At 42.4% G+C, this 27335-nt stretch overlaps 3 protein-coding genes across 5 annotated transcripts; 2 read left to right on the top strand and 1 right to left on the bottom strand.

Annotated features, from left to right (window-relative positions):
• The first annotated feature begins 874 nt into the window (after positions 1-874).
• On the top strand, positions 875-2244 carry LOC139645885 (legumain-like). 3 transcript variants are annotated; one of them, XM_071521766.1, is made up of 5 exons: positions 875-908; positions 1134-1183; positions 1361-1534; positions 1619-1686; positions 2109-2244. In XM_071521766.1, the coding sequence occupies exons 2-5, from the start codon at positions 1148-1150 to the stop codon at positions 2179-2181; spliced, it is 351 nt and encodes a 116-aa protein (XP_071377867.1). In that variant the 5' UTR covers positions 875-908; positions 1134-1147; the 3' UTR covers positions 2182-2244. The 3 variants fall into 3 exon arrangements, with proteins under 3 accessions (XP_071377867.1, XP_071377866.1, XP_071377863.1); XM_071521765.1 differs by having other exon boundaries at positions 887-908; positions 1122-1183; XM_071521762.1 differs by having other exon boundaries at positions 893-908; positions 1103-1183.
• Positions 2245-3547: 1303 nt separating this feature from the next.
• On the bottom strand, positions 3548-5913 carry sdf2 (stromal cell-derived factor 2). The gene is made up of 3 exons (XM_071521761.1): positions 5702-5913; positions 4893-5089; positions 3548-3855 (listed from the first exon to the last, which is right to left on the bottom strand). The coding sequence occupies exons 1-3, from the start codon at positions 5874-5876 to the stop codon at positions 3556-3558; spliced, it is 672 nt and encodes a 223-aa protein (XP_071377862.1). The 5' UTR covers positions 5877-5913; the 3' UTR covers positions 3548-3555.
• Positions 5914-6310: 397 nt separating this feature from the next.
• Positions 6311-26792, top strand: LOC139645886 (transcription elongation factor SPT6). Its single transcript, XM_071521767.1, has 38 exons — positions 6311-6402; positions 8220-8330; positions 8421-8585; positions 9149-9222; positions 9380-9566; positions 9665-9746; positions 10060-10315; positions 10603-10704; positions 11097-11210; positions 11350-11439; positions 11576-11718; positions 11973-12118; positions 12614-12721; positions 12928-13057; positions 13194-13344; positions 13470-13624; positions 14173-14368; positions 14690-14829; positions 15550-15667; positions 15844-15920; positions 16086-16221; positions 16441-16578; positions 16958-17125; positions 17224-17351; positions 17551-17758; positions 18299-18446; positions 18687-18829; positions 18944-19084; positions 19718-19913; positions 20712-20857; positions 21154-21246; positions 21358-21471; positions 21617-21741; positions 22433-22545; positions 22637-22714; positions 22870-23048; positions 23447-23727; positions 24527-26792. Exons 2-38 carry the CDS (start codon positions 8231-8233, stop codon positions 24711-24713), a joined length of 5256 nt encoding a protein of 1751 aa, XP_071377868.1. The 5' UTR covers positions 6311-6402; positions 8220-8230; the 3' UTR covers positions 24714-26792.
• The last annotated feature ends 543 nt before the right edge of the window (positions 26793-27335 follow it).

Here is a 27335-nt window from a genome sequence, read left to right as displayed (position 1 = left end):
GTAGAGTGTGTAGGCCTCACAGTAGAAGGTTCAATTTGACACTGAAAACAATATATTGTGTGTTTTAGTCACATTAGGTTTTTATGGAATGTACTCACTGCCTCATCGTCCTGTATAAACTGCTGTATAATGTATGCTACTCTTATCCCTGTAAGTCACTTTGTCTTTGATATTCTCAACACATTGACATTTGACCAATGGACCATGTTTTCACCTTTTGTCTATGGTCCTTTGAAACCAGCATAGACTACTTTATCTTAACAATTCTCTTTAATAATTGTGCCATTCAGAAACCCTTGCATGACTATGTAAGGAAAAATGGTTTGAAACCTTTTATCGACAATTTTGAAGTTTACATTATTACACATCCCTATAACAGGACAGAATCAGTTTATGATTTTCATGTTTTTGAGAGTTGCTTTAGAGATTTGTTTTTACCAGAACATGTTTTTACCTTGTAGATTGTATAGAGATAAATCTAAACACAGATATGTAATACAACCTTGGCATGCTGCTTAGACAAGGAGAGAAAGAAAACAGCAATAGTTATCAACTGAATGGATATTTAAAAATGCAAATAACAAATTTAATCTGTATGAAAATATATCCACATATGTTTATGCAATAAAACCTTGTTTTGATAGAAATATGAAGCAACTGTGTTTACTTGTGAAAGATGTTTCACTGCCTAGGGATTCTGAAATAATTCACACCAAGCTGGTGAGCAGGAATATCACCCCGGGGTGCTAATAATTGCGTAACAATCCTTCGCTGTAGGCCTAGATACAGAGCTGCGTGAAAACTGGATCTCTTCCTGTCAAAGCAGGTTTGGTCTCATTTTTGAGTCAACCCAACCACTGAACTGCCAGTCCTCAAATCCTTTCATTAGGCTCGGTCATAGAGTCAAGGTACGTAAAACTAATTTGTATTATTCAAATGTGTTTAAACGTTTAGTCTTGTGTCTAACCTCTTTGCATGAGTTAATTGGTATTATACATGAGTATGTCTGGTCAAAAAGGCAAGTGCTGATTTTCATGGGGTGATGCTTTTCACAAGAGGGTTTCTGATTGATCTGCTGCTCAGATTTGCTATGCACCTTCAGGCTTTTTAACCCCTTCCAGGTATCTTCACAGCACAGTGTTTGATCATGGAGCCCAAGTCGATGGATAAATCCAACACCAAGGTAACCACTCTATAAGCACAATCAGCCTCACTCTTGACAAGGGAGTAATAAATTATGGAGAATACAAGCAAAACTATCAACTCGGTATAAAAATACAGTTGTTTCTTTACTACACTAAACACCAGGGCAACATGTGATGGTTTCATGAAGAGTGTTACACTGTATTTGTCCATCCAGGTACAACAGAGCATCCTGGCCTCCGTGGTTGACATCATAGAAAGGAGCTGTGAGTCTGAAGAACAGGCTCTTCGAGTGCAGGCGGCTCACTGCTCTGACATCACCTCCTTCACACGATACATACAGGTCATAGAGCATTACAAACACAACTGCTTCGACTGGACTGACCCCAAGGTGGGTGACACACACACACACACACAAAGTTTGACCTCCTACTACTGAGATATGCATCCCACAACTCTGTTTCTCCTGATGCAGTATCGGATGGCTGAGGAGTATTCGCATCTGTTTCTCAACTTGTGTGAGGAAGGGATTCCTCTGGAGCGGTAAGGGGTTTACAGTCTCTCTCCATCATGATAATTAATTCCCAGAGGAGCATAGGTCGAACGCAAATAGTGTCAATGTGTCTGTAATCCAAGTGACTCACTTAAAATGGGATTAGCCCCGAGCCCCATTAACGGGCGGATAATGGACCAAAACAAGCCTTTAGGTGGATCCAAACAAGCCATTATGCTAAGTGTAATGGCCCGGCCACAGATTTACACTTTGCCTTGTAAATCCTGTAGTTTTTTTCCACCTCTCCTGCTGAAGTTAAGGGGTTGGACTTTGGGAGGCCCAATCATGATAAAGGGGAATTTGTCGATCCTAATTTATACATCTATGAATGGTCAAGTTAAGGAATACATGTAAAAAAGCATTGTTTTTGCTTTTCTACTCATCATGCATGCCTGTAATTGTGAATGTGCAGTATCAAGAGAGCCATTGATGACGTCAGCAAAAACCTGAAGAAGGAAGAACATCACCCAGAAGTCAGTCTGTGAAGAATCATCAAATCCTTCTCAACTATCATGGTGACCCAGTGCAAAGGTGGTTAAATCCAACAGAGAAAAAGAGGTCAAATTGACACTGGTATGCACAAAAAATCTATTTAATATGAGGTATTCATTACAAGTGTGTTGCTCATATAAACCTCCTGAATAAACAGCTGATCTAACACACACACACGCACACACGCACAAACAGCGTGAATGTAAAACACTGCACTGATGATAATCAGCACAGTTGCTGATGATGATAAACACTGCACTTTGTCACTGCACCAAGGCTGCAAAAGTGAATGAATGATGGCAACAAACATTGCATCCAGTTCACTGGTGTAAATCAAAATAAAGCTTGTGGATCTCTGGATATTCACGGTGATAAAGGAACCATGCCAAGTAACAAGCTGTTGGCCAAACTGGGAAAGGTGCTGTGATGATGCTGATGCTTCTATGTCAGTTAGCATGTGAATACTTTATAGATTTGCAATACTGAATCGGACTAACACAATGAAATGAACCATAGTAACACTGTTTATCCACTGTATAGCTCAGATATCTGGCTTACAACTACCAGAAAGACAATACAATTCTTAGGTTTTGCCAAAATTAAAAAGGCTCCTCAATGTAAACACCACATACTTTTTAAAATAGCATAAAGGCACAAGTGTAACAATGCATTTTGCATTTAGTCCAACTAAACACAAGGCTCACTTGATGAGATAAACGTATGGACTTGCACAATCTGTACCATCTTCGGCATCTGCACAGCATGTATGGTGATGGCAGTCTGATATTTAACAATAAATAACTGCTAAGAGGAATGCCTCTTATTGGATATAAAGTGTCACAAACTGTAACAAACATAAGTTCGTCTTTGTAAGATAGCACCTTTGATATGATTAATGTCTTCTTGTACCTGTTAAGGCAAACTGTACTGCTACTGAGATTTAAATGAAATTTGGGAGAAAACACCTAGATATGAGCAAAAATAAATGCAGGTAATTGTTAGAAGCCACAGGCGAGACGGCTCTCTGTGTGTGGCTGCTGGATCTTTCATGCTTCAATAGTGTTTCCAAATATAAGTCCAGAGACAAACAATATGCGATGGAGGTTACTTTTGATAGGTAAGATCAAGTCATTGCACCCCGATCCGTGATAGCACACCTGTTCGCCACAGCGTCCTCAAAAGATAGAGGGCAAAGGAGAGACTGAGACGTCGACGAGAGAGAAAAATGAGACGAGGGAGATGGGGAAAAGAGAGGCTTTCGGCAGGCTGGTGGTACAGAAGTAACGAGAGACAGAGGTAGGAAGACAGAGGTAGACGGGGGGGAGGGAGGAAAAATGAGAGGAGACAGGAGTAGAGCAAAGTCAAGTTCAGAACTCTGTGTGTGCGTGACTGTAGTCCCGGTTCCCCAGCGGGCTTTCGCTGGGCTTCATGAAGATGCCCTCCATGGCCTTCCACAGGCTGTGCTGGCTGGGGCCCGTCATGGCGTGCACTTCCCTCTGGCCGTGGATCGGCCGGCCGTACTGCTCCCCCGTCACCGACAGCAACGCGTCGGTGGCCTTGTGACGGAAGCGGACGGCCTCCTCGCGTTTCCACACCGATCCCCCGCACTGAACCGTCCACTCGTCCAGGTGGTCCCCCTCCCCCTCCTCGCCAAACGCACTCACCTCCTGCGGACAAGCAAGAGAGAGAGAGAGGGATTAAAAGACGGGGAGGAGACGAGAAGAGGAGGCGATACCAGAATGCATTACATCTAGCTTTCATGAAAAGTTTTTGGTTGCATGTTTCTTGCATGTTATTTTAAAAACCCATACCTTTCCAGACATTAAAGGATAACACCAGTGTTAGATAATACATCACAGTAAACATAATTGGTTTCGTCAGAGGTTCTGTTTTATCGTTATTTCATTGTGCCCAAGTTAAGTGTTTTCATACCAGCATGCATTCAGAGACCTTGTACTGGAACAGAGAATGTTTCAGGCTCTTTGATTGGATGGGCGAGGCTGTCTGTCACAGTGTAAACATAGGATGTAGGTAAAACTTTTAATAATCGCTGACATCCTTTGTGATTATGTACTCTCTGCATACTGTCAATCACCTGACACCCACAGGAAGAAATGTTAGTTTCTGCCAGAAAATAATCCCTCAGAAGCATCTCGCCTTACAAACTATTGTCACATCCATGTCTTCTTATTTAGGGCAGCTTTGTTAGCTGGGACAGTAACTGATTTCAAGCTAGACTGACATCATAAAATCTGTATTTTAAAAAACGACAAAAATCAAGTACATTTTAAAAAATCATTTTGAAGAATCTAATAACATTTGGCATGCTTTGCCAAATGACTGGGGGAAAATAAACTAGACAAGCAGTAGTAAATGGGCTATAACTCTTAATGACACCAGTATTCTCCTTTAATTTTCAGATATTGCTGATTTATTGCTTGGTATTTTACACCTTTGACTATACGCCAAGTAATATTACTGACACTAATTTCTCTCAGGGGGAAATTTGTAGTGTGGTAGTGAATTTTCAGACTTCTCACAAACTTCCTCATGATCCTCAGGTGCTTCTCCATGCTTGAAATTAGCTAACTTAAACTATTTTTTTTAATACTTCTCCAACCTCTGCTGGAAGCCCTGTGGTTCATCACATAACACTCAACCTCCCCTCCTTTCCCACTCACTGTTCCCACTTCCCAGAACCCACCTGGTTGGAGGACAGCGGGGAGGCGAAGTAGTGGCTGTGCAGGTTGCGGCCCGTGTTGACATGAGTGAGGCGGATAGTTTGCCCACACTGGACCGGGGTGCCGCGATGACACATGGCATCACTGGTCCCACGCACGCTCCAGTAGCTGTTACTGTCTTCCACTGAAGTGACCCCGGTCACAGACTGCTGCCCGCTACCTGTCTCACACACACACACACACACACACACACACACACACAGGCAGAGTGAGTACAAGACCATTATAGAGATACACAACCAGGATAGTGGTGGGTAAGACCATCTAAAATCAGCATACCCTCCTTTTTATTTGCAGAATACATTTACCCACCTTTTTAGACTAACATAATGTAAATCTATTATCTAAAGATTCATAGTATGCATCATACTAAGTGGTATCAAACTGACCTAAGTGATACAGGGTCTTTTAATGGAAGAAACAAATGTTTTTTTCTAAATAATATACTTGATTTTTGTTTATATTAGTGTATATTTGCCTTGAGATGATCACTTACCAAAGGTCAAAGTTTAGTTTACCCATCTTTCTATTTACCACTACCGTGTTACTTCACTGTACACAACTATGGAGTCAGCTTGACATGTCACATTATGTCAAGCCGACATGTCACATTATGTCAAGCTGACACATTATTCACAGAAAACATTAATTTCTAGTGTCCCCGCACAAAAGGGTAACGTTAACGGTAACTAGAGATGGGGTAAAGGTGGATGGAGAAAATGTGAAGAAGAAAATAGAGAATGTATTACTCGATGTAGATCCGTTAACTCACCAGAACCGTAGCGTACGTCGTGCGAGTGTAGCCTCACATTGTGCTTTACGTTTAATAGTTTAACGACTGAACCGCATGTCACAAAACTCAGCTCCGTACCGAAAGAGAGCCCACATATCCAGAATAACAACACACAGCTCAGTAAAAAGCGTGAAAGGCCGGGACAGTTATCCATTCCTACAACGCCGCCGCTAGCCGCTGTCGCTTCTCTGTGATTTACATTACTTGTGCTACGTCATCGCAAAGGTACAGTAGGTCAGTAAGTGGAGGGAAATCGCGCCCCCAGCGCCTTGGAGTGGTCACTGCAGGATTTATGCCACTGAAATAGCTTTTATATAAATCTTTATGACTTCAGGATCACCGTGGCTCCGACATTAGGCTTTCTGGTTTTTGTTTGGGTTGCTTTTATTCCACTGTGATGTATTTTGATATTCTTATTATATCAGTGTGACAATATATTTATAAAATACAAGCAGGTACACGGACCAGATTTTTTTTTTACAATGTACAATGCAGGTCCGCCAGCAGGGGGCGTTGCCTTGCGCCTGAAAAGGATGGAAGTTTCCCCGCTACATCCCGGAATTGTCATCACGCCGCTCACTCTCGGCCATTTTTTATAAGTACAAGCTCCCTGAAAATCAAAACACAACACAGTCCAATTATATTATAGATATTTGCGGAATATAGGATCGCAGCGAGACGTAAGTCCAATTTCACTGAGGTCGTTTGCGATCTTTAGATTTTGCTGGACAACAAACAGATAACAGCAATGCCGAAGTTGGCTGTTGTTGTCGTCCCGATGCTAGGCTAACACGCCGACATGCTAACGCATTAACGTTAGGTTGCGAAGTTGGTTTAGAGGCCTTATTTTCTTTCTACAACTGCTAACTGGATTTCCTGTTCTGTGGTACTCGGTTATTGTGTTGTTGTGTGCAATACTGACTTTAGAGGTAATATTGAGCTTGAATGTCAGCATAACGGCTAGCCAGCTATCTAGCCAGCGACGTTTAACTGCCTAAACATCGCTTGTTAACATCGCTTGCTAATAGTTTGTGGCTGCTAACATGGCTAGTAGCTGGTGGCTAGTAGAAGTTTGTGGCTGCTAACATGGCTAGTAGCTGGTGGCTAGTAGACCAAACTATTGTTAAGCCTAATCAGATAAAGAGGCTGTCTAACTTTATGTATAGTATCACAGCAAATTGCTTTTTTGGTTCTTCATCTCTGTTATTTGTATGTGTGCGCGTCGCCACGAGGTGCTAAACATTTTTGGATGATCTGTATCCTGATGTAGATTTTACTATAACGGTAACTTAGTTAGCTAACGTTAGATATCATGTTTTGTCCCAACTACTCGATAACGCTATGGTTCAAAATAAAAAGCGAATTTAACCATATGACGTTACTCAAGTTTTATTAGTTTATTTTCATGGGCAATGCACATTATCATACATTTCTGTAAATGTGCCAAGCTTAGCCAAAACGTGTGGTGTTCATCTGTAGCCCCCGGCCAAATGTCATTAACGGCTACCTTTAATGAAAAGCAAGTATTTATAACACAACAAGGCGGCAACAGCGAGGCAGATACACAAGAGAACATGTAGCAGAGTGACAGCAGATAACACACGAGGATATAATCATGCTCACTGAGTGCAAATGCACAGACCATGATGCACATTGGTGCAAAGCCACAGGACAACATTTACTAAGCGCTGACCTTCGTTGGTAGGACACAAACAGTTAGCAAAGACATGGACAGACAAGTTAAAAGACAGTGTTACATTGGCAAGATGGCAGCAGAAATAGCCACCATAATGTAGTGCTGGCATGCTTGATTATTAGTGAACCAAGATCTTAGCTGACTACAAAAAGACTGATATGTATTAAGATTGAAAGTGCAGATTGCCTTAATGTATTTTTTTCTAAGAAGGATAAAAATGCAGCAGCTTTTTGTGGCACCCTCAGTAATCTGACTTGTGAATGTCCTCTGCCTAAAAAAACACCTGAGTGGGGGGTTTATATACTTTATAAAATAGGCAGAAGTTTCACTTATATTTCACTTATATTGATTTATTAACTTAATGATTGTTGCACATCCTTCATCGCCATGCCAACTAGCTAGGCTATATGATAGATTGATTTTTGCATCCCTAATCGATAATGCCAACTTAACCTGTTTAATCTTAAAATAGCAGGCGAAAATGACACATATCTGATATGTATTACAACCTGGAATGGAAGCAAATGCAAGTGTCACTGCCAAGACAATTATAACCACATTATTCACTGGAATATCATCTTGGCTAGAGAAGTTGTACCACAATTAACTAGATATGGATAACTTGCTAAGATAACATGAGCTTCCAAATGGCGAGGATACTAGCAATAAACTACCATTATAGATACAAATTGTGTGACACAATGTTTCAGTTTTGTATTTGTAGTTAAACTATACAAAGTAATGCTGAGCTAATGTTGATGAAAAACAGTAATTACAGAGCATTTTACAATCATTCCTCAGGAGGAGCAAGCATGTCAGACTTCATCGAGAGTGAGGCTGAAGAGTCGGAGGAAGAGTTTGAGGAGAAAGACCTCAAGCCCAAAAAGACCCAGAGGTTTATGGAGGAAGATGGTAAGATGAGTTGAATCATTTCTCCTTGGATGTGTATTGTGGGGGGTTTGTATGACTTGTGTGACCCCGCTCCTTGTCATTTCTCAACAGATGAAGAGGAAGAAGAGAACACAGAAGACCAGGATGAGCGAGGGAATTTAAGGGGACTCATTGATGACGGAGACGAGGAGGACGAGGAAGAAGAGGCTGAAAAGAGTGCCAGTGGAGGGGCCAGTGACTCAGAAGATGAAGTTAGACATCGACGCAAAAAGCGCAGTAAGTTCATCGGCTGTCCTAGAGGGATGTAACTGATATATATGGCTGAAAGTATTGGTTGTATGGCTTAAATAAGACGCAGATGAAAGTTTTCCTCACCTCAATGAGATAACATAATGTTCATTTGTCTCCCTACATCATCCCCCTGCTGTTTCAACCCATTTCCATATCAGTAGTTTCCTGTTGGGTCACATTTATCACTCAGCTCCCACCAGCCCCCATATGGCTCCCAATGGCGCAAAAAAAAAAAACCCGATCTACAACACTGTTCAGAGTCTTCAGCTTGTGTCTGCATGGGTGTTCCATCATTGCAAAAAATGCTTCTCCACGCAGGAGCAGCAGCACTGTTGTTACATTACATTTTACAATACATTTTCTTGAGAGGGTTTTTCATATTGGATGCACTGGGAGATATTACATTGGTCAGTTTAAAGAAAATGATTTGGAGGCAGATGGAAATTCACTGAAGATGGGCAAAACTCTACTGTCCTTTTAAGTGTAATCCTTAATGTAAACTCTCATGGCCCTAAATTGTTTTATCTGATTTTTCTTCCTCTTTGCAGATTACGATGATTACCTGGATGACGATGATCTTGACCTAATTGAGGAGAACTTGGGAGTTAAAGTGAAAAGGAGGGTAAGCATTGTTTCCCCTTTCTGTTTTGCTGTAGTAATGGTGGACAGTTGTACCTTTCCTCATTGTTGTTGACTTCAAGCAATTTCATGTCGTTTTTGTATAACACTTTAAAAAGTTCAACCTCTGCACCTGCACCTGCACCTGTCTTCTTTGATAGAAAAAGAAATATGACCGTGTGAAAACGATGGACGATGACGAAGAGGATGATGACGAGAAGGACTTGATCGCTGATGAGATCTTTACTGGAGACGGGGATGGAGATGGAGAGCTGGAGGAGGGAGAGACACTCGATGTGCCTCTCCAACGACCAGATATCGACGATGAGGGAGAGGACGAGGAGTCGGGTAAGACGGCATTGAGGGATTTTTAGAGCTTTCATAGGTGTATCCAAAAAGCAAGGAAACAGTAGAATAACAACTTAAACTGTGCTTTTGCTCCACAGACATAGACGATTTCATTGTGGATGATGACGGCCAACCCATCACCAAGAAGAGGGGCAAGAAATTTTCAGCATACACAGATGCGTGAGTGTCTTGGTTTTCAGTGTATGTATGGTTGTCCTTGCTTAGGAAAAAAACAAATTGCAAGGGAAGAGTTTTGTTTCAACACTTGTTGTCACCTCCATATTTCCCCCTACATAATTAACTTAAGTTACAGATGGAAAAAATTAAAGACCTAAAATATGTGCAGGAGGAACCAAAGAGGCTAGTAAAGTATATAAGCAAAACTAGGAGACATTAAGCACAAAACAGCAAATTAACTGCTGTGAAAATTGAGTGAAGGAACATGTAATCTCTGTTGCTTCTATCTTCATCTTCATCATCTATCTTCCTGCAGAGCCCTCCAAGAGGCCCAGGAGATTTTCGGTGGCGACTTTGATTTTGCCGACTTCGACGCAGACGCTTATGACCAGGGTGAGGAGGAGGAAGAGGACCAGGATGACGAGAGCTGGGACCGACCCAAGAAGCAGACAAAGAGGAGGCAGGGGAGGAAGAGCATCTTTGAGATCTATGAGCCCAGCGAGCTGGAAAGCAGCCACATGACCGACCAGGACAATGAGATCCGCTCTACAGACATGCCCGAGAGGTTCCAGGTGTGTGTGTGTGTGTTTCTGTATTAATGCGCTTTTGTTTGTGCATTGGCCGTCGTAGAAGTAGAAGACTGTGGCCAGGTAAATCCAAGTGAAAGCTATGATCCTTTATTGATTTCACAGATTCAATTCAGTCATGAAGGTGAATGTAGATGAAGGGAGGAGACAGGTTTAAAGATTATTAAGCCTTGAAACACTTGAGACATGGATTGTGCATTTCGTTATGAACATAGCTGGTTCTAATATCTTTGTCTTTCTGAGTGCGTGACTCTCTGTTCTCTGTCTTGTAGTTAAGATCCATCCCTGTTAAACCTGCTGAGGACGATGAGCTGGAGGAGGAAGCAGAGTGGATCTTCAGACACGGTTTCTCCACCCTTACTATCTCCATGCAGGTACAACCTTCGCCATACAGACTCAGGAAAAACACACACACACCTGTATTCTTGGATTTGTATTTATTCATTCATTCATTCATTCATTCATTCATTCATTCATTCATTCATTCATTCATTCATTCATTCATTTATTTATTTATTCTCCACAAAACAAAGTACCTGGTTGGATTCCACCTTGTTGGACAAATCATTAGAATTGTGGACATACTTTATATATTCACATATGCATGCACATCAGCCACATTTCCAATATGTTTATGTAATAACATGTTTTGCGCATTTTGGCTGAAAAACTGTATGAAATTAACTAATGAGATCACATACACAACATTCCCTTGATTGCCATATATTTATCTAAATACTGTACCTTCTTATATTTCTGTAATCAGGAGAGCACAGATTATCTAGACAGAGGGACAACCACAAACTTCAGCAGGAAAGGCCCCAGCACAATTGCCAAGATCAAGGAGGCCCTCAACTTCATGAGGAATCAGCAGTTTGAGGTACAGACCTGAACTCTCCAAACCCATATGATGGATTTCTCCCATCTGTTCCCTTCTGCTCTTCTAGAAGCAATATGGCAACAGCTCGTCAATATGTCGTTAAGAAACGATCGATCGCTCTATCCAATGTTCCTCGCAGGTTCCCTTCATAGCTTTCTACAGGAAAGAATATGTGGAGCCGGAGCTGAACATCAATGACCTGTGGAAGGTGTGGCAGTGGGATGAGAAGGTATGCGTGTTGTTGTTTTTTTCACATAACATATAGTTTACATACTAACACAATTACTGACGTGATTTGCCTTGATCACCTCTTGGTGTCCAAACCCCACTTCCTCTTTCTTGACCTCTTACTCCTGACCCCCCAGTGGACTCAACTGAAGACTCGAAAGCAGAACCTGACCCGTCTGTTCCAGAGGATGCAGTCCTACCAGTTTGAGCAGATCTCTGCTGACCCTGACAAACCTTTGGCTGATGGCATCCGTCCTCTGGACACCGCTGATATGGAGAGGTGAGTCTGGAGAACAGCGGAGGACAGGCGGAAGGGATGAATGATGCTTAATTTTATGTACTTGAGTGTGACTGATCTTAGGAGTTCATAGCAAGGGAACTCAAAAGAAATAAAAAATATTTGATAAAGTTCAGAGTTGGCAGAATGATGGACAATAAACAAGAGCCGAAAAATTCAACACTGGGGCCTAAGACTAAAATATATATTTTTTGCTATTCACCTATCCTCACACCTCTTCTACTCTATTGCTGTAGACTGAAAGATGTCCAGAGCCTCGATGAGCTGAGCGACGTGTACAACCACTTCCTGCTCTACTATGGCCGAGACATCCCCAAAATGCAGAATGCAGCCAAGGCCAACAAAAAGAGGCTCAAGAGGATCAAGGAAGTGTCAGAGGATGGTAAGATGGGTGGCTGGGTCAATGGAAGGGTCTGTGGGCCAATTTTATGGCTAAACAGAATTAGGACTGCAACTAACGATTATTTTCATTGTCGATTAATCTGTCGATTATTTTCTCGATTAGTCGATTAGTTGTTTGGTCTATAAAATGTCAGAAAATGGTGAAAAATGACGATCAGTGTTTCCCAAAGCCCACGATGACGTCCTCAAATGTCTTGTTTTGTCCACAACCCAAAGATATTCAGTTTACTGTCATAGAGCAGTAAAGAAACCAGAAAATATTCACATTTAAGATTAAAAAATTACTCAAACCGATTAATCGATTATCAAAATAGTTGGCGATTAATTTAATAGTTGACAACTAATCGATTAATCGTTGCAGCTGTAAACAGAATACAGTTTTCTACTTCTTGTTCAGTTTTAATAGGAATTACTTTCAGTTTGTTGAAAGTGTTTGGCCTTTTTTGATGTTCTTTTTTGGGTTTTCCCTCTATAGGTGATGAGGAGGAGGTGCAGGTAGAGGAAGAAGAGGAACGCAAAGGACCTGACCTCAAGCTGGCATCTCGCAGGGACATGTACAGCATCTGTCATAGCGTAGGCCTCGGTTAGTCACCTTTCTCACCTGGAACACTGGAGTCTCTGTTCAAATATCACTGGCACATACACATCAGATAGCTACACATCTCAGCCGCACGACTTACACTGGATTGAGAAAAACACATGACAGATTTTTAGGAATGCCAACCGCGTCCAATGACTTTATCCTACACTTTCTCACTCTCTGTTATTTCTGTTTTTCCCCCACTGCAGATGGTTTGGCCAAAAAGTTTGGATTGACGCCAGAGCAGTTTGGAGAAAATCTGAGAGACAGCTACCAGCGTCACGAGACAGAGCAGTTCCCTGCCGAGCCTGTGGAGCTGGCCAAAGATTATGTTTGCAGGCAAGCTTCCTTGGACTCTACCACACAATTTTCCTCTGAACGTTTTGGAAATTAAATGTAAAAAGGGAGTATTCTCCCACTCTTAACATGCATTCAGTGAGCTTTTCCATACTGAGCTTTCTTTTCTGCCCTATAGTCAGTTCACCACTCCTGAGGCAGTGCTTGAAGGGACCAGGTACATGGTGGCCATGCAGATTGCCCGTGAACCCCTGGTCAGGCATGTCCTCAGACAGACCTTCCAGGAGAGAGCCAAGATCAACATCAAGCCTACCAAGAAGGGCAAAAAGGTACGGACAAATTTTATGTTTGCTCATTAACTTTAATTTGAAGATAAGGAAAATGTTTTCTGAAATTGTGTGCTCTGAGTACAATTCTAAATTTGCCTTCATTACCCTTTGCCTGCTTGCTGTAGGAGGTGGACGAGGCTCACTTTGCCTATTCGTTCAAGTATCTCAAGAACAAGCCTGTGAAAGAGCTGAATGGAGATCAGTTCCTGAAGATGTGCCTGGCAGAGGAAGAGGGGCTGCTCACCATTGACATCTGTATTGACCTTATAGGGGTCAAAGGGTAAGAGGGACACACTGAACTAAAATAATAAGGGGAAAGATCTGTAACTCAATGACATAAGTTGGTGAGGTGAGTTAGGTCTGTATAATATTATGAACATCATTAGGGGTGGACCAAGTGGTCTAAGTGGGCTGTGCATGCTTTGTCAAGTCACTTGTCAAACCAAAAGATAGTCATCATAAATAAGCATCAAGCAGATGAGGGAGATCATAAATATTCATAGATAGGTTTAAATATTCTGGACTCAGATGTGTGGAGTCATGCACTTCTGAACTACAAACCTTCCGAAGGCTCATAATTCCTGTCAACTCTCTTCCTAATGCACCTTCTTTGGCCATGGGATATTTACCAAGCACAGGATCTGATGTAACTATCCATTGTGCCATTTTTGGGTTGGCATTTATATATATATATATATAGAAACCTAACTTGGATGTTGGAGGGAAGAAGGGTTGATAAGTAGGATAGCTCCTCTTGAGTGTGATTTCTTGAAATTTCAAATTGCAGCTTGTTAATTTTCTTGATCCTCATCCTCCTCTCTTTCTTAGGTATGCTGGCGACCAGACATACTTTGATGAGATCAAGCAGTTCTACTACAGGGATGAGTTCAGTCACCAGGTGCAGGAGTGGAACAGGCAGCGGACCTTAGCCATAGAGAGATCGCTCAACCAGTTCCTCTACCCTCAGATGTCCAAGGAGCTCAAGAGCAAACTGATCACTGAGGCCAAGGAGAACATTGTCAGGGTAATTTGGCCTGATATCCAGTGTTGGCTCTATTTCTATGCGGACTTCCATGCATCGTGGAAATTTCATTTGATAATCTAACCATATGTGTGTATATTGTGTAAAATTTGTCTTTTAATATGCACATTGTATCTGTTTACTTTGTTGTATTAATGTTATGTACAATACGTTAGCAGGGCAAAGTGCCTGATGATTGAACTGAATCTGATGTCAAATTAAGGCAGAAATAGTCATATTATGTAAGCTTTGAGAGTCACAATACCATTGAGTTGTTTTTTTACTCTTACTCATGCTCTGTTCCATGTCCATTTTTACTTCCAGTCCTGCTGTCGCCGGTTGTACAACTGGCTGAAAGTGTCTCCTTACAGACCAGATCAGCAGGTCGAGGAAGACGATGATCTGATGGATGAGAGTCAGGGCAAAGGCATCCGGGTACTGGGGGTAGCCTATGCACCCAGCAGGTATGCGCCCCAGATTTGTGTTAGGATAATTTTTTTGCCAGACAAAATGTGTATCTATCAATACCAAGAATTCTAAACTCGATGCCTGCGTCCTTGTGGAGAGCATTCCTCCCAAATCTTCTCTTTCAAGAATGTAAACACAGAGAGCACATTTTTAAATGTTGCAGATGTACTCTGTGTTTGCGGTCACGCAATCATGTAATACTCTCAGGTGTTCATAGCAGTTCCCAACTGTTTCAAGCATTGTGAAAATAGGCCTCCTACTCTATAGTGCTTTTCATTTATAGTACTAGTTACTGTTATGTTAAAAAGATTCGAGAGGGATAAAAGAGGATGGAGAGGTTTTGGACATAAATGTGTCGCTCTTTCAGTGAATCTTTGGGCTTCCCATTCATTCTCAACAGCCAAATCACCATTCAGTGCATCCATGATTTTTGTGGTTGGCAAATTAACATCCATCCTTCATACTTGGTGTTATTTTGTTTTCGAATCATTCCTCAGCCGTTGGATATTATGCTAAAGGTGTCATGACAGGACGCAAGAACACATACTGATAAACACGCAGTGCGCAGGTGTTTTTTTGTTTGTCTGAAACAGTTTATCAAATTCCAACCACATCAATAAGGCCAAGCAATGCAAGCTGCATCAAGAACACACTTTTGAACAATATCTATTTTTTTAGTTGGCCCAAGCTTCACTCTTCTGATCTGGTTCTCACAGAGATACACCAGTGTTCTGTGCTCTGATCAACGGAGAAGGAGAGGTGGTCGACTTCCTGCGTCTGCCCTACTTCATGAAGAGGAGGAATGCCTTTAGGGAGGATGAGAGAGAGAAGAAGGTACAAGCAGAGCACACAAATGTCCTCCTGTACACTCAGATGCCTTTCTGTTTCAGAAAATGTGTTATATATGGCATCTTTGAGCTGATCGCTTTCTTTGTGGTAAATATGTCAAATATACCAGATATGGAGTGGTTTGTTTGTGTTTTTTATGTGTGTGTGTTTTTCATCCTCAGGCCCACGACATTGATAACCTGAAGAAGTTTCTGAGCAGCAAGAAACCTCATGTGGTGGCTGTTGCTGGGGAGAATAGGTGAATATTTGATTTCTTTCTGTATGTCCAGGGAAGCTTGTGGTAGCTCCTTTTAATGAAACCCTTTGGCTTTAGTCTGTTCTAGATCCACCTTTGGAACAGCGTTTAGTCGAATTGTGACCTCTGGAAAATGTGTTGATGTTCAAAATATTCCTTTGTGTGCAGAGATGCCCATATGATAATGGAGGACATCAAGAGGACCATCAGCGAGCTTGAGCAAGAGTCCTCTCTGCCCGCTGTGGGAGTGGAGCTTGTTGACAACGAATTAGCTACGCTCTACATGAACAGCAAGAAGTCTGAGGTAAATGATTCATTCTAATTCTCAACTACTGCACCAAAAACATCTTCCGAACCTGGACCTCCCTACATTATACACACGCTCTAAGCAAGAAGAGCATTTAACCATACCGTTTTCAAGTCAGTCCGCCTGCACTCCTTTTCTGTTTTATCCTCATTTTGTTTTCCCTCTCACTTCTACCTTTTCTTTCCTCCCCTCTCCTTCTCCTCTCCCCCTGTTCAGGCTGATTTCAGGGATTACCCTCCCCTGCTGCGGCAGGCTGTGTCGATAGCCAGGAAGATACAGGATCCTCTGGTGGAGTACGCTCAGGTCTGCAGCAGTGATGAAGATATTCTCTGTCTCAAACTGCACCCTCTTCAGGTAAGACACGAGGGAAAATGCGAGGCAGGGTGGTGTTGTGTTGTCATCAGAAAGACTCACAACCAAATATATTGTATATCCTGTGATATCGTCTAAAGCTGGAATGAATGATATTGGTCTAAAGATACATAATATAGAATAGTGTTATCTCGAAATTCACCGTATTCAAGCATTGATATTAATCATGTAATATTGAGGTCAGCAGTCCAAAGCAGGTGGGTTTTGGGTGGTTTTAGGGGGAAGGGTGTCCACCTATATACAGTAGCCTGAGTCAACCCATTTGACAGTTGTGTCATCCATCAAAATATAAAAGGGGTTCCTCTAACAGCCACCATTGTACACCAAGTCACCCCTGTCCTTTTTTCCTCCCCTCCCTCAGGAACATGTGGTGAAGGAGGATCTGCTCAGTGCGCTGTACTGTGAATTCATCAACCGGGTCAACGAGGTGGGAGTGGACGTCAACAGGGGCATCGCCCATCCTTACACTCAGAGCCTGGTGCAGTACGTCTGTGGCCTGGGACCAAGGAAGGGCTCCCACCTGCTCAAGGTATGCGAGTGTGCTGCTGACATTATGCTGCCTGTATCTGAGATTATAGTGCCTTACCTGTTGCCATAATATGTGTTGTGTTCCTTGTCTTTCTACAGATCCTGAAGCAGAACAACACTCGTCTGGAAAACCGAACCCAGCTGGTCACCATGTGTCACATGGGACCCAAGGTCTTCATCAACTGTGCCGGTTTCATCAAGATCGACACCGCCTCGCTTGGAGACAGGTGTGTGCCTGAGTAAAAGTATGGGGCTTTTTATCTCTTTGGACATACTTGTGCCATGCAGGTTTTTGTGGGGCAGCTCACTCCCTCAAGTGGCAACCAGTTTCTCTTTTTGGCTGATAGCATTGCAAAGATGTTAATTCTTAGCATTTTACAGTTAAGTTGACCAGTTGGTTTTTATTTTCCCACACTCTCTACACAGCACGGACTCCTACATTGAGGTTCTGGATGGGTCTCGTGTGCACCCTGAGACATATGAGTGGGCTCGTAAGATGGCTGTGGACGCCCTGGAGTACGACGAGTCGGCAGAAGATGCCAACCCAGCCGGAGCTCTCGAGGAGATCCTGGAAAACCCAGAACGTCTCAAAGATCTGGACCTGGACGCCTTCGCTGAAGAGCTGGAGAGACAGGTCAGTGTGCTTACTGTGGCTTTGACAGTTGCACTGTGCATTCTGCTCCCAAAATGCTTAAAAAAGTGAGTACATCACTCTTCGTTAGAATCAAAAATGTCACTTTCCTAGGTGTTTTGATCCAAGGAGGATCGAAACGTTGTCAAACAGTAAACTTTTTTGGCATGGAGCAAGTGTGCAGGCGTTACTCCTTTTATTCATTGACACAGTTCTTCTAATAGCCTTGCACCTACGGGATGTGCGTATAACTACTCCTTCAACTTTCCTAGGTGTTAACATATTTAAATGCCTTGGCGGCAGAATAAAGTTTACAGGCTCTATTTCTTCCCCACATGTTTGACTGTTGTTTAGGATCTGGATGTGTGTGATTTTATTGTTCTTAGCACTGACTCTCTCAACACACAGACATATCAGCCACTACAGTATATTCTTATACAAATGTCTCCAATTAATCAAACAAAATGAAATGTTGTTCGTATTTCACACCCTCTCACAAGTTGTATAATTGCTTTGTTTTTATTCTTTGTTCTGTCCTTGTAGGGTTACGGGAACAAGGGAATCACTCTGTATGATATCCGTGCAGAGCTGAGCTGCAGGTACAAAGACCTGAGAGTTCCCTACAGAGTCCCCAACACCGAGGAGGTCTTCAACCTGCTCACTAAGGAGACTCCAGAGACCTTCTACATAGGTACATACACAAACACCTCTTTAATAAAACTTCAATAAATGTCAATAAAATACAACAGAGCCAAAAGGCAATGTTGACTGTCTGGCATAAGTCACAAGTAGCCTATAATTTGTTTTGCAACTCTGGACATGCATCAAAGGAAAGCACTTGCATTTGATTGTTGTATTTCCATTCTTTGATAAAAAATGTTTTTCATGCTAAGCTTGCACACATCTTGATCTTCCTTCCCTGCATCCACAGGTAAGCTGATCACCAGTGTAGTGACTGGCATCGCTCACCGGCGGCCGCAGGGGGAGAGTTACGACCAGGCCATCCGAAACGACTCCACAGGGCTGTGGCAGTGCCCCTTCTGCCAGCAGGACAACTTCCCTGAGCTCAGTGAGGTACGAGACGGCTCACTCTCCTCCCACTGACCTCTCTCACCTGTTAGAAAACAGCGATTGACAGTCTTGACATTGAAAAGTCATCTCCCGTTGTACTTTGCCTCCTTGCTGCAGGTGTGGAACCACTTTGACAGCGGCTCGTGTCCGGGCCAGGCCATCGGGGTGCGGTCCAGATTAGATAACGGCGTCCAAGGATTCATTCCCACCAAGTTTCTCAGTGACAAGGTGGTCAAACACCCTGAAGAGAGGGTCAAGGTGAGACACACACACACACACACACACACACACACACACACACTCACCATGCATCTTTTCATGCATCAGCTCTTTTTCCTTCTTGTTGTACTTTGCTGGCAATTAGTAAATTGTTATCTAATTTAGTTTTGTCTTGCTTGTCATCTTGATTTTTTGATTTTTTAATCTCACCTGCACAAATGTATGTGAAATGTTAGTTATTTCTGCAATTGGCATTTGGTAAGAGTAACTAGTCTATAAATTTCAGAAAAAAAATTGCAACCATTGGACTACACTAAGACTAAGCTTTGAACCGCCCCTCCACATGTAACTTGGAATCTTACAGTCCTAGAACGATTGTGATAATTTTGTTTTTCTTTCTTGAATATCACATCAGTGTACCTTTGCTATCTACACTATAAAGCAACTTCATACCCCCTTTTTATTTATTTAAATATTTTTGTCTCCAATCCAATGTTTTCTATATTGATGGTACTTGAAAGTTGAAAATTGAAAGCCCAAAAACAAATTATACTAATCAAACATGGCTGATCAATGATTAATTCACGCCTCTTTCTTTCGTTCCTTTTTTGTTTCCTTCTCTTGCTCCGCCTCTGTTCTACTCCTTTCCTCCCCTTGCCTCTCCTCCTTCAGGTGGGCATGACGGTCCACTGCCGCATCATGAAGATCGACATTGAGAAATTCAACGTCGACCTCACGTGCCGCACCTCGGACTTAATGGACAAGGGCAACGAGTGGAAGCTCCCCAAGGACAGCTACTACGACTTTGACACGGAGACAGAGGACCAAAAACAGGACGAGGAGCTCAAGAAGAAACAGCAGCGAACACGTCAGTATGCAGACAGGGTCAAAATAACACAGAACTCAGCAGGAAATCCAGACAGTTTTAGAACAGACACAGTGACCTGACTCTGCCACTCGAGCCGAAACAGCCGATCGATGAAGAGGATGATCATATTTTGATGATGATCAATCACTGTACAAGACCAAGCCAGTTAGATAGAATCAAAAGAAAGGTTTTGTTCCATTTGAAAAAAAAGTACTTCTTACAAAATGACTGATTGCACAAAAATGGAAACAAATTATGGTACATTTTAAAGGATAGTATGTAGCTTCAGTCCTTGGATAACAATCAATACCACTATTACTCTACATTTCAGAGATAATGATAAACTTGATATAAGATTGATATATACCGATTTAGAAATACATTCTTTACATCCCAACTGGGTAAAGGGCCTTTTACACGGGAAGCGACAATCTCCTGGTCCTCATTAATTTTCAATGACAGGTGCGCGGGGAGACGCGGAGGAGCAGGTGGATTGGCAGGCGGAGCGGGATGCGTGAAAAAGTCGCGTTCGTGCTCGTACGCGCATACGCCCGCCCACTCAGCTCAGAGTTTAATTGTGTTTAACTTTTGACCACACGGCGCGGGATTCTGCCCAGGAACGGCAGTGCCGCGGAGCAGAGAGGCGAGTTCGCATGCGGTTGTCACCTCCCGTGTAAAAAGCCCTTAATGGTGAAAACGATATTCCTGAAGAAACCCAACAGTGTTTCCCTTGACATCATTCCTCTTACACTGTTTCTCTGCTCTCTGCATTCTCTCTCTCTCTCTCTCCCTCTCCAGCATATATAAAGCGTGTGATCGCCCATCCCAACTTCCACAACATCAGCTTCAACCAGGCAGAGAAGATGATGGAGTCGTTGGACCAGGGAGACTTGGTCATCAGGCCCAGCAGCAAGGGAGAGAACCACCTCACCGTCACCTGGAAAGTAAGGGACCGATAGAGCGATGAAGAGGGGTGTTAAAGGATGAAATTAAAAGATACAGCTGAACGGATGGGATGAATAAATAAAAGATGCCCTCAGAGATTCAGTCCAGCAGTGATAGAGAACGATCACCGTCTCATGGAAGTTAAGCAGGAAGGGATGAAGAGATCAGAACCAGAATCAAAACCAAATTTATGTGCTGGACAAAAACAAAGCAAATCAGAGTCGATCATAAACGTTTATGTAAGGAGTTGGGTCTACGCAAGGTATTCCAGTCCTGATCCTGTGATGTTTTGTAGGTGGCTGATGGGATTTACCAGCATGTGGACGTGAGAGAAGAGGGCAAAGAGAATGCCTTCAGCTTGGGACATACCCTCTGGATCAATAATGAAGTAAGCTCTTTTTGTCTACCTTTTTGTGTTTTTTATAATGTCAAACTTATTCAGACCTTAGTGTTTTATGGCTACTGCATATTCTTAAAGAGCTTCTTTGATTCTCTGCAGGAGTTTGAAGATCTGGATGAGATCTCCGCTCGCTACATTCAGCCAATGGCGGCATTTGCCCGCGATCTGCTTGTGCATAAGTACTTCCAGGATTGCAATGGAGGAGAAAAGGAGGTACATACATACTTCTTGTCATAGCTTTGTAATGTTGTTTGAGAGTATTTTTGTAGTCTTTTGAATATTTTACATATTCTTTGCTTCTGACAAGCCTAGACTTACATCTCTCATATTTCCCTTTGTCATGTTCTCTTTCTCATAGAAAATGGAGGAGCTGTTGGTCAGAACGAAGAGGGAGAAGCCTACTTTCATTCCTTACTTTATTTCGGCCTGTAAGGCTCTGCCAGGAAAGTTCATACTGGGCTACCAGCCTCGCGGAAAACCACGGTGAGCAGAAATGTCCATAACTCTTCAGTATTGGGATTACTCACTGTAATTCTACCATGGTTGGAAGGAAGATAATGTATACAAAAATCTGACCTTTTGCAGTGAACACTGGTTCAATACTTAATTGGCATGTTGATTGGTATTTGCCTCTGAGCAGCTCACATTAAAACCACAGACACAGCAGACATTCAATACCATAAAGGCCCACTATACACAATCATATGCATTCACATTCAGAGGTCCAGAGTAAAAAAAGGCAAAAGTTAATTGCACATTCCTTTGTCCAATTGTATGCCTTCAGTCCAGGTTACTAGATACTGCTCGATCCCATTATAAAAGGGGTACTTCATTTTGTTACATAATAAAATGCTGTGCTCTAATTTCACCGAAATACAAAAGGAATCTGTTATCTGGTTGCCACAGTTTTTGGTGGTTATATAAAAATATAATCGTCAAGTACGATTTTTTGGTCCTGTATAACAACAATTAAAATCAATGTTTTGTAGTAGTTATTTAAAAGAATTGAGCCATAGGGCAAATCCACAATATCTGAATATTTTGGAATAATTTAAAATTATGTGCCAATTCATTCAATACAAAACATCTCCTCTGCTTAACTGCCCCACTGCTAAAACATTTACATAACTGTAGAGTGGAATGCTCATACCATCTTAAATATTGGTTTCCACAGCATTGAGTATGTGACCATCACCCCAGACGGCTTCCGGTACCGCTCTCAGATGTTTTCTACAGTGAACGGACTGTTCCGCTGGTTCAAGGACCATTACCAGGAGCCTGTGCCAGGTGTGTAACCAGCCTGCCTACTGGATGTATCTGCTGATAATTATGAGATACTGTGGGTTTTTGTCTAAACTTTATTTTTTCCTTTTTAAAGGCATCACGCCCAGCAACAGCAGCCGAACAAGGACGCCTGCATCTCTTAACGCCACCCCAGCAAACATCAACATCGCAGGTTAGTCACAGTCTGTCCCACACCCCACACACACACACACACACACACAATTTTATATGTTTGAGTATTTCCAGTTTGTAAGTTTCTGTTCTTATATTCTATCTTACCCTGTCGTCCTGTTGCCATGTCTTTGTCTGATTACTCTTCCTCTTCAGACCTGACGCGAGCCGTCAACGCTCTCCCTCGCAACATGACCACTCAGATGTTCAGTGCCATCGCCGCGGTCACAGGCCAGGGCCAGAACCCCAACACCACGCCGGCACAGTGGGGCTCCAGCCAGTACGGCTACGGCGGCAGCACAGGGGGAGGGGGAGGCAGCTCCTCTGCCTATCATGTGAGTGGTGACACTACACTAGGGCTGGGTGATATGGTTGAAATCATGATAATCATAAGGATTTTTTTTATGTTGATATATTTTTATATGATATATATATATATATATATATATATATATCACGATATGGCTCACATATGCAAAATCACACGTGAAATTATTGAATTGATGTTCATTCTATTGAATCGAATGGTAATGTTAGTTGTTATGTCAAACAAAACTGAATTTTTCAAATGATATTCCTTAAAATGTTTTATTTTGTCAGTTTTTAAATCAAAGTTACTTGTTATCAATTGAGACAGCAGAATGAACCACTGGACTAGTAGTAGTAGCTAAAAATGTTTTTTCTCCAGGATCTCAATGAGCCAAGTTTGTCATCAATATTCCTTCCTGCACAGGTGTTTGCCACGCCGCAGCAGCCCATAGCGACGCCCATGATGACGCCCAGCTACTCGTACACCACACCCAGCCAGCAGGCCCTGGGCACGCCGCAGTACCCCGGCTCCACCCCGCAGTCCTCGCACTCCCACGGCCACGCCCACGCGCACGGAGGACACTCGTCGCACCACGGCCATCACGGCCACCACAGCAGTCACCCCGGACACTCGTCCAGCACGCCCTCCTCCTCCACCTCGTCCAGAGGGCGCACGCCGCAGCAGCAGCAGCAGCAGCAGCCCAAGTAAGCAGAGAGGCTGAATGTGTTTGGGTGGACTGATGCGCCGCAGTATTGTGTTCCCTGAAAATGGTTCCTGTGTTAGCCAAGTCTGTTGGGTCATTCACACCATGGCATTTTAAAATGACCATTCTTGTTGGCATTAGTGTAGTCAAGTCTGTGGCTATACAGTTTTAGCCATTTCACATTACATTTTCCAGTGTTTCTTTAATCCTCAAATTGAGGAGGTCCCATGATCTTAGTAAATACTCCAAATTCCATGTTATAATGGTTTAAGTTGTATTCTAGTAAAAACAAGAAATGATATTTGACAGGTTTAACACCTACTTAACAGATATGTAGAAAAATGTTTCAATATTTGACCTTCATCCGTATAATCAGATTTTCCCATCACCTCCCATTGAAAATGAATGATGTCCATTTTGCAGTCTACTTCCTACCACCCCAAATTGAATGCAACATCCTGTTTTGAAAAACTTAACAAGTCTGTTGATTGACTCTCTTTTTGCCACTAGATGGTGCTAAATAGTGTGAACATAGCATACACTATGTGGAAAAAGACAGATCCAAGGCACTCCCCAAATCTTTTAAAATCCTGTGTTCCATTTTACCATTCATAACTGTAAGTTAAAAACTGTGCCATGGTAGTTTTTGGAGTGCCTCGGGTCTGTTTTTATCAGGACCCTTTTTTAATCAAAAGAGCACTTAACCCCCACAGTCTAGAAGCATTCCAGCCTCCTATCTGTTTTCATTACGCACACTATCTTGTGAATGAAACTGCCACCCCTCTGCCCCCCCCCTGCAGGTCCAGCAACAGCTCAGCGGTGGATTGGGGCAAGATGGCCGAGCAGTGGCTGAAGGAGAAAGAGGCAGAGGGGCGGAAAAAGACCCCGAGGATGACGCCGCGACCGTCGCCCAGCCCCATGATCGAGAGCACACCCATGTCCATCGCCGGAGACGCCACGCCCCTACTGGATGAGATGGACCGATAGGACACGGAGGGGGGCGTCTCTACACCCCCCCTCACCCAAGTCCATGCTTTCTACTGCCTCTTCCATCTGGATTTCCCCTTCGGCCCTCTGTCTTCGTCTCTCCCGCGTCCCATCAGCCCTTTCATCCAACCAACCAGTAGCTGGACCCCCATTCCATCCGACCGGCTGTCAGACTGCATTCGTACCATTCGGTTCATCTCCTAATATTGTAGCTCCTATGTATCAGGCTGGTATGTTTGTCCCACGGCCCATCTTGACTCCTTCCTTCCTCTTGTCCTCCTGTCTGCCCCACCATCCCAAATTTGTCCGTCTCCCTCACCTGCAGTCACATTTTCTGGCCGCATAGTATTTTATATAGTCAGGATAACACTGTATGTCACTCAGAAAGTCAATATATTGACAAAAAACTTGAATTTGCTGACAGCATTTACATATAGGATATGGACCTACACAGACTGTTTGTCAGACAACCTATCGTGTTATCTTTTTTTTTTGGCAGTTGGTGGTTTTCGTTTGGTTGATGGGTGCTTTTGACAGAGGGATTTAACAAATAGAGTTACAGTTTCAAAGATCCACCTGATCTCTTTCCTCAATTATGATTGGTGGATTTTTGCGAATGGTTGCCAAACGAGCGCTTTGCCAAGCCAATCAGGAAATTAACTGCGCTATTGTATGGAATGCAACAAAATGAATAAAGGCTTCTTTTTTTTTTTCTTCAGTTTGAACCTTAAGCCTGCGCTCTTCACGTCTGTCAAAGCAAACACATCCTTGACTGCACACACAGAAGAGTCTGTGATGCAGTCCGGCATTTGATGTTGTACATTGACAGTGCTTTCCTTGAGGGATGAGGCTGAGTAAAGTCGAGAAGCAAGACGTAATTAGAGCAGAAACCTTCATGTCAACTTGAGTTTCTCCATCATATATGAAAGGCTATCAGTTGTATCCACCAAGAATCGTATTAACATCAGAGCTGACTGTATTTCGGCTCCTGCAGATGATCTTTAATGTATTCTCGCGTCGCGCTGACTCTTAAGTCAGCCTGGCTGAGAGAACTGTGCTCCCAGTTAGAACCGTGGAAACTACCCATCACCATGGTAATGTTGTTACCACGACTTCACGTGAACTTATTCAGGAGTAAGATTACCTTGGAACGCTGTTGCTGTTCAGCAACAATTTCTTGTCGGCATATTTTCCATGTGAAAGTACCATGCCATTTCGAGCATCCATGGCGGTTTGTCAAAGCATAATTTTCTTAAGTTTATTCAAATTTTAATCTCTTATGTCTTTGTTATTCAGTGAATATTTTACCTTAGACTTTGGGTTATCATGTTTGCCACTTATGTAGGATGTGAACTCCTTATATTTCAACTCCAGTATCACTTTTCCCAATTCCAAAATCTATCCAATGGTAGATTGGATAGATTAAAAACCACAAAAAGATAAAAAACCACAAAATGCACTTTCACATCAAGACAGGTGTTGTGCTTTTCAAAAACAAAAGTATGTTTGCAGCTGCCTGTCGAAGAGCAACTGCTAAAATGGAATTAAGATCCTTCAATGACTAGAGTTGAAATAACTTTTCAGTTAACTATAACACTATCAGCAGCAGATTATTGATTAGACCAGCTAACTATCCACTCCGCTCATGTCGGAAACTGTAGAATATCGTTTACTGCACACAGTTATTTTAATAGAATGAATTTATTGTTGAAAAGGCATCAAATCTCCATGCGTCATGTTTAGGGCTGTCTGCATGACTGTTATGCATTCTGGGTAATGTTTCCAGCTGTGACCTCTTGCTGAGCCTCTGTGCCACAGTGCAAACAAGCGGCACCGGTATACAGTGGGGTGCTTTATTTTGCAGGGTGCACAAGTAACAAAATATGCATATTGTTTTAAATAATTATGGTTTTGAGTAAACTTATTACATTTTACGTCTCTGCCAGATTAAGACATGGCATCTTTCTCAAGGCTGTGATAGGCTTGTCGGCAGTTGGTGGTGGGAAAGCGAGAGTGAAGGAGTAATTATGTCTCTGGCACTGCTGATGACCTTTTCTACCTGTGATCCCTTTAATAAAAGTGTTCATATTGAATCCTGAGTCTTGGTTGTGTTCATTTGGAAAACACACTGGCAGCTCTGAGTCCTGTGATGTGACTGTGTGTGTGTGTGTGTGTGTTGGCATTCCTGATACGCTTCATTGTCGAAATATGATTAGCATGCACAGAAAGTGAAGAATTTCCCCTCCTTTTAAAGAAATTTTTGCTTTCTACCTCTTCCATATTAACAAACAAGGATTTTTTTTTTTTTTTTGAATCGCCTGTTTGAAATCGGCGCACCAGAGAAGCCGTACATCTTCTTGGTCATTTATTTTAACAAACAAGGAAAGGGACAACATAGGGATTAAAACAAATGTAAGTTTATTAATCTTTACAATCCATAAAAAAGTATATTAAGCATCCATTTTGGACACGCCTTTAGTTTGTATTTTTAATTTGACACAAGACAAAACAGGTTAAAACTATCAGGCTTATGAAAACATCCAACACAGAGCACCCAGCAAAATAAAATAAAAAATCTTCCTCGTTTCTCTTCTTCTGAAAGAGGAAATCAATTGGCCACAG

Source organism: Centroberyx affinis, unplaced genomic scaffold (genome assembly GCF_046629955.1).
Source record: "Centroberyx affinis isolate AG114_WGS23_722 - 3 ecotype Tasmania unplaced genomic scaffold, CSIRO-AGI_Caff_v1 ptg000918l_1, whole genome shotgun sequence".
In the NCBI taxonomy this organism is placed as follows: Eukaryota; Metazoa; Chordata; class Actinopteri; order Beryciformes; family Berycidae; genus Centroberyx; species Centroberyx affinis.
Note: the sequence above shows the minus strand (reverse complement) of the source record. Positions and strands in the feature narration are given on the sequence as shown.

Bases quoted from the DNA above. Each gene is read 5' to 3' on its own strand.
- sdf2 (XM_071521761.1), bottom strand. From the start codon at position 5,876: ATGGATAACTGTCCCGGCCTTTCACGCTTTTTACTGAGCTGTGTGTTG. The intron at 5,090-5,701 runs GTGAGTTAACGG...TGTGTGAGACAG, and splicing joins CGACGTACGCTACGGTTCTG to GTAGCGGGCAGCAGTCTGTG. The intron at 3,856-4,892 runs GTGGGTTCTGGG...GCTTGTCCGCAG, and splicing joins CCCCGCTGTCCTCCAACCAG to GAGGTGAGTGCGTTTGGCGA.
- LOC139645885 (XM_071521766.1), top strand. From the start codon at position 1,148: ATGGAGCCCAAGTCGATGGATAAATCCAACACCAAG. The intron at 1,184-1,360 runs GTAACCACTCTA...TTGTCCATCCAG, and splicing joins TGGATAAATCCAACACCAAG to GTACAACAGAGCATCCTGGC. The intron at 1,687-2,108 runs GTAAGGGGTTTA...GTGAATGTGCAG, and splicing joins GAAGGGATTCCTCTGGAGCG to TATCAAGAGAGCCATTGATG.
- LOC139645886 (XM_071521767.1), top strand. From the start codon at position 8,231: ATGTCAGACTTCATCGAGAGTGAGGCTGAAGAGTCGGAGGAAGAGTTT. The intron at 9,747-10,059 runs GTGAGTGTCTTG...ATCTTCCTGCAG, and splicing joins TTTTCAGCATACACAGATGC to AGCCCTCCAAGAGGCCCAGG. The intron at 16,222-16,440 runs GTAAATGATTCA...CCCCCTGTTCAG, and splicing joins TGAACAGCAAGAAGTCTGAG to GCTGATTTCAGGGATTACCC.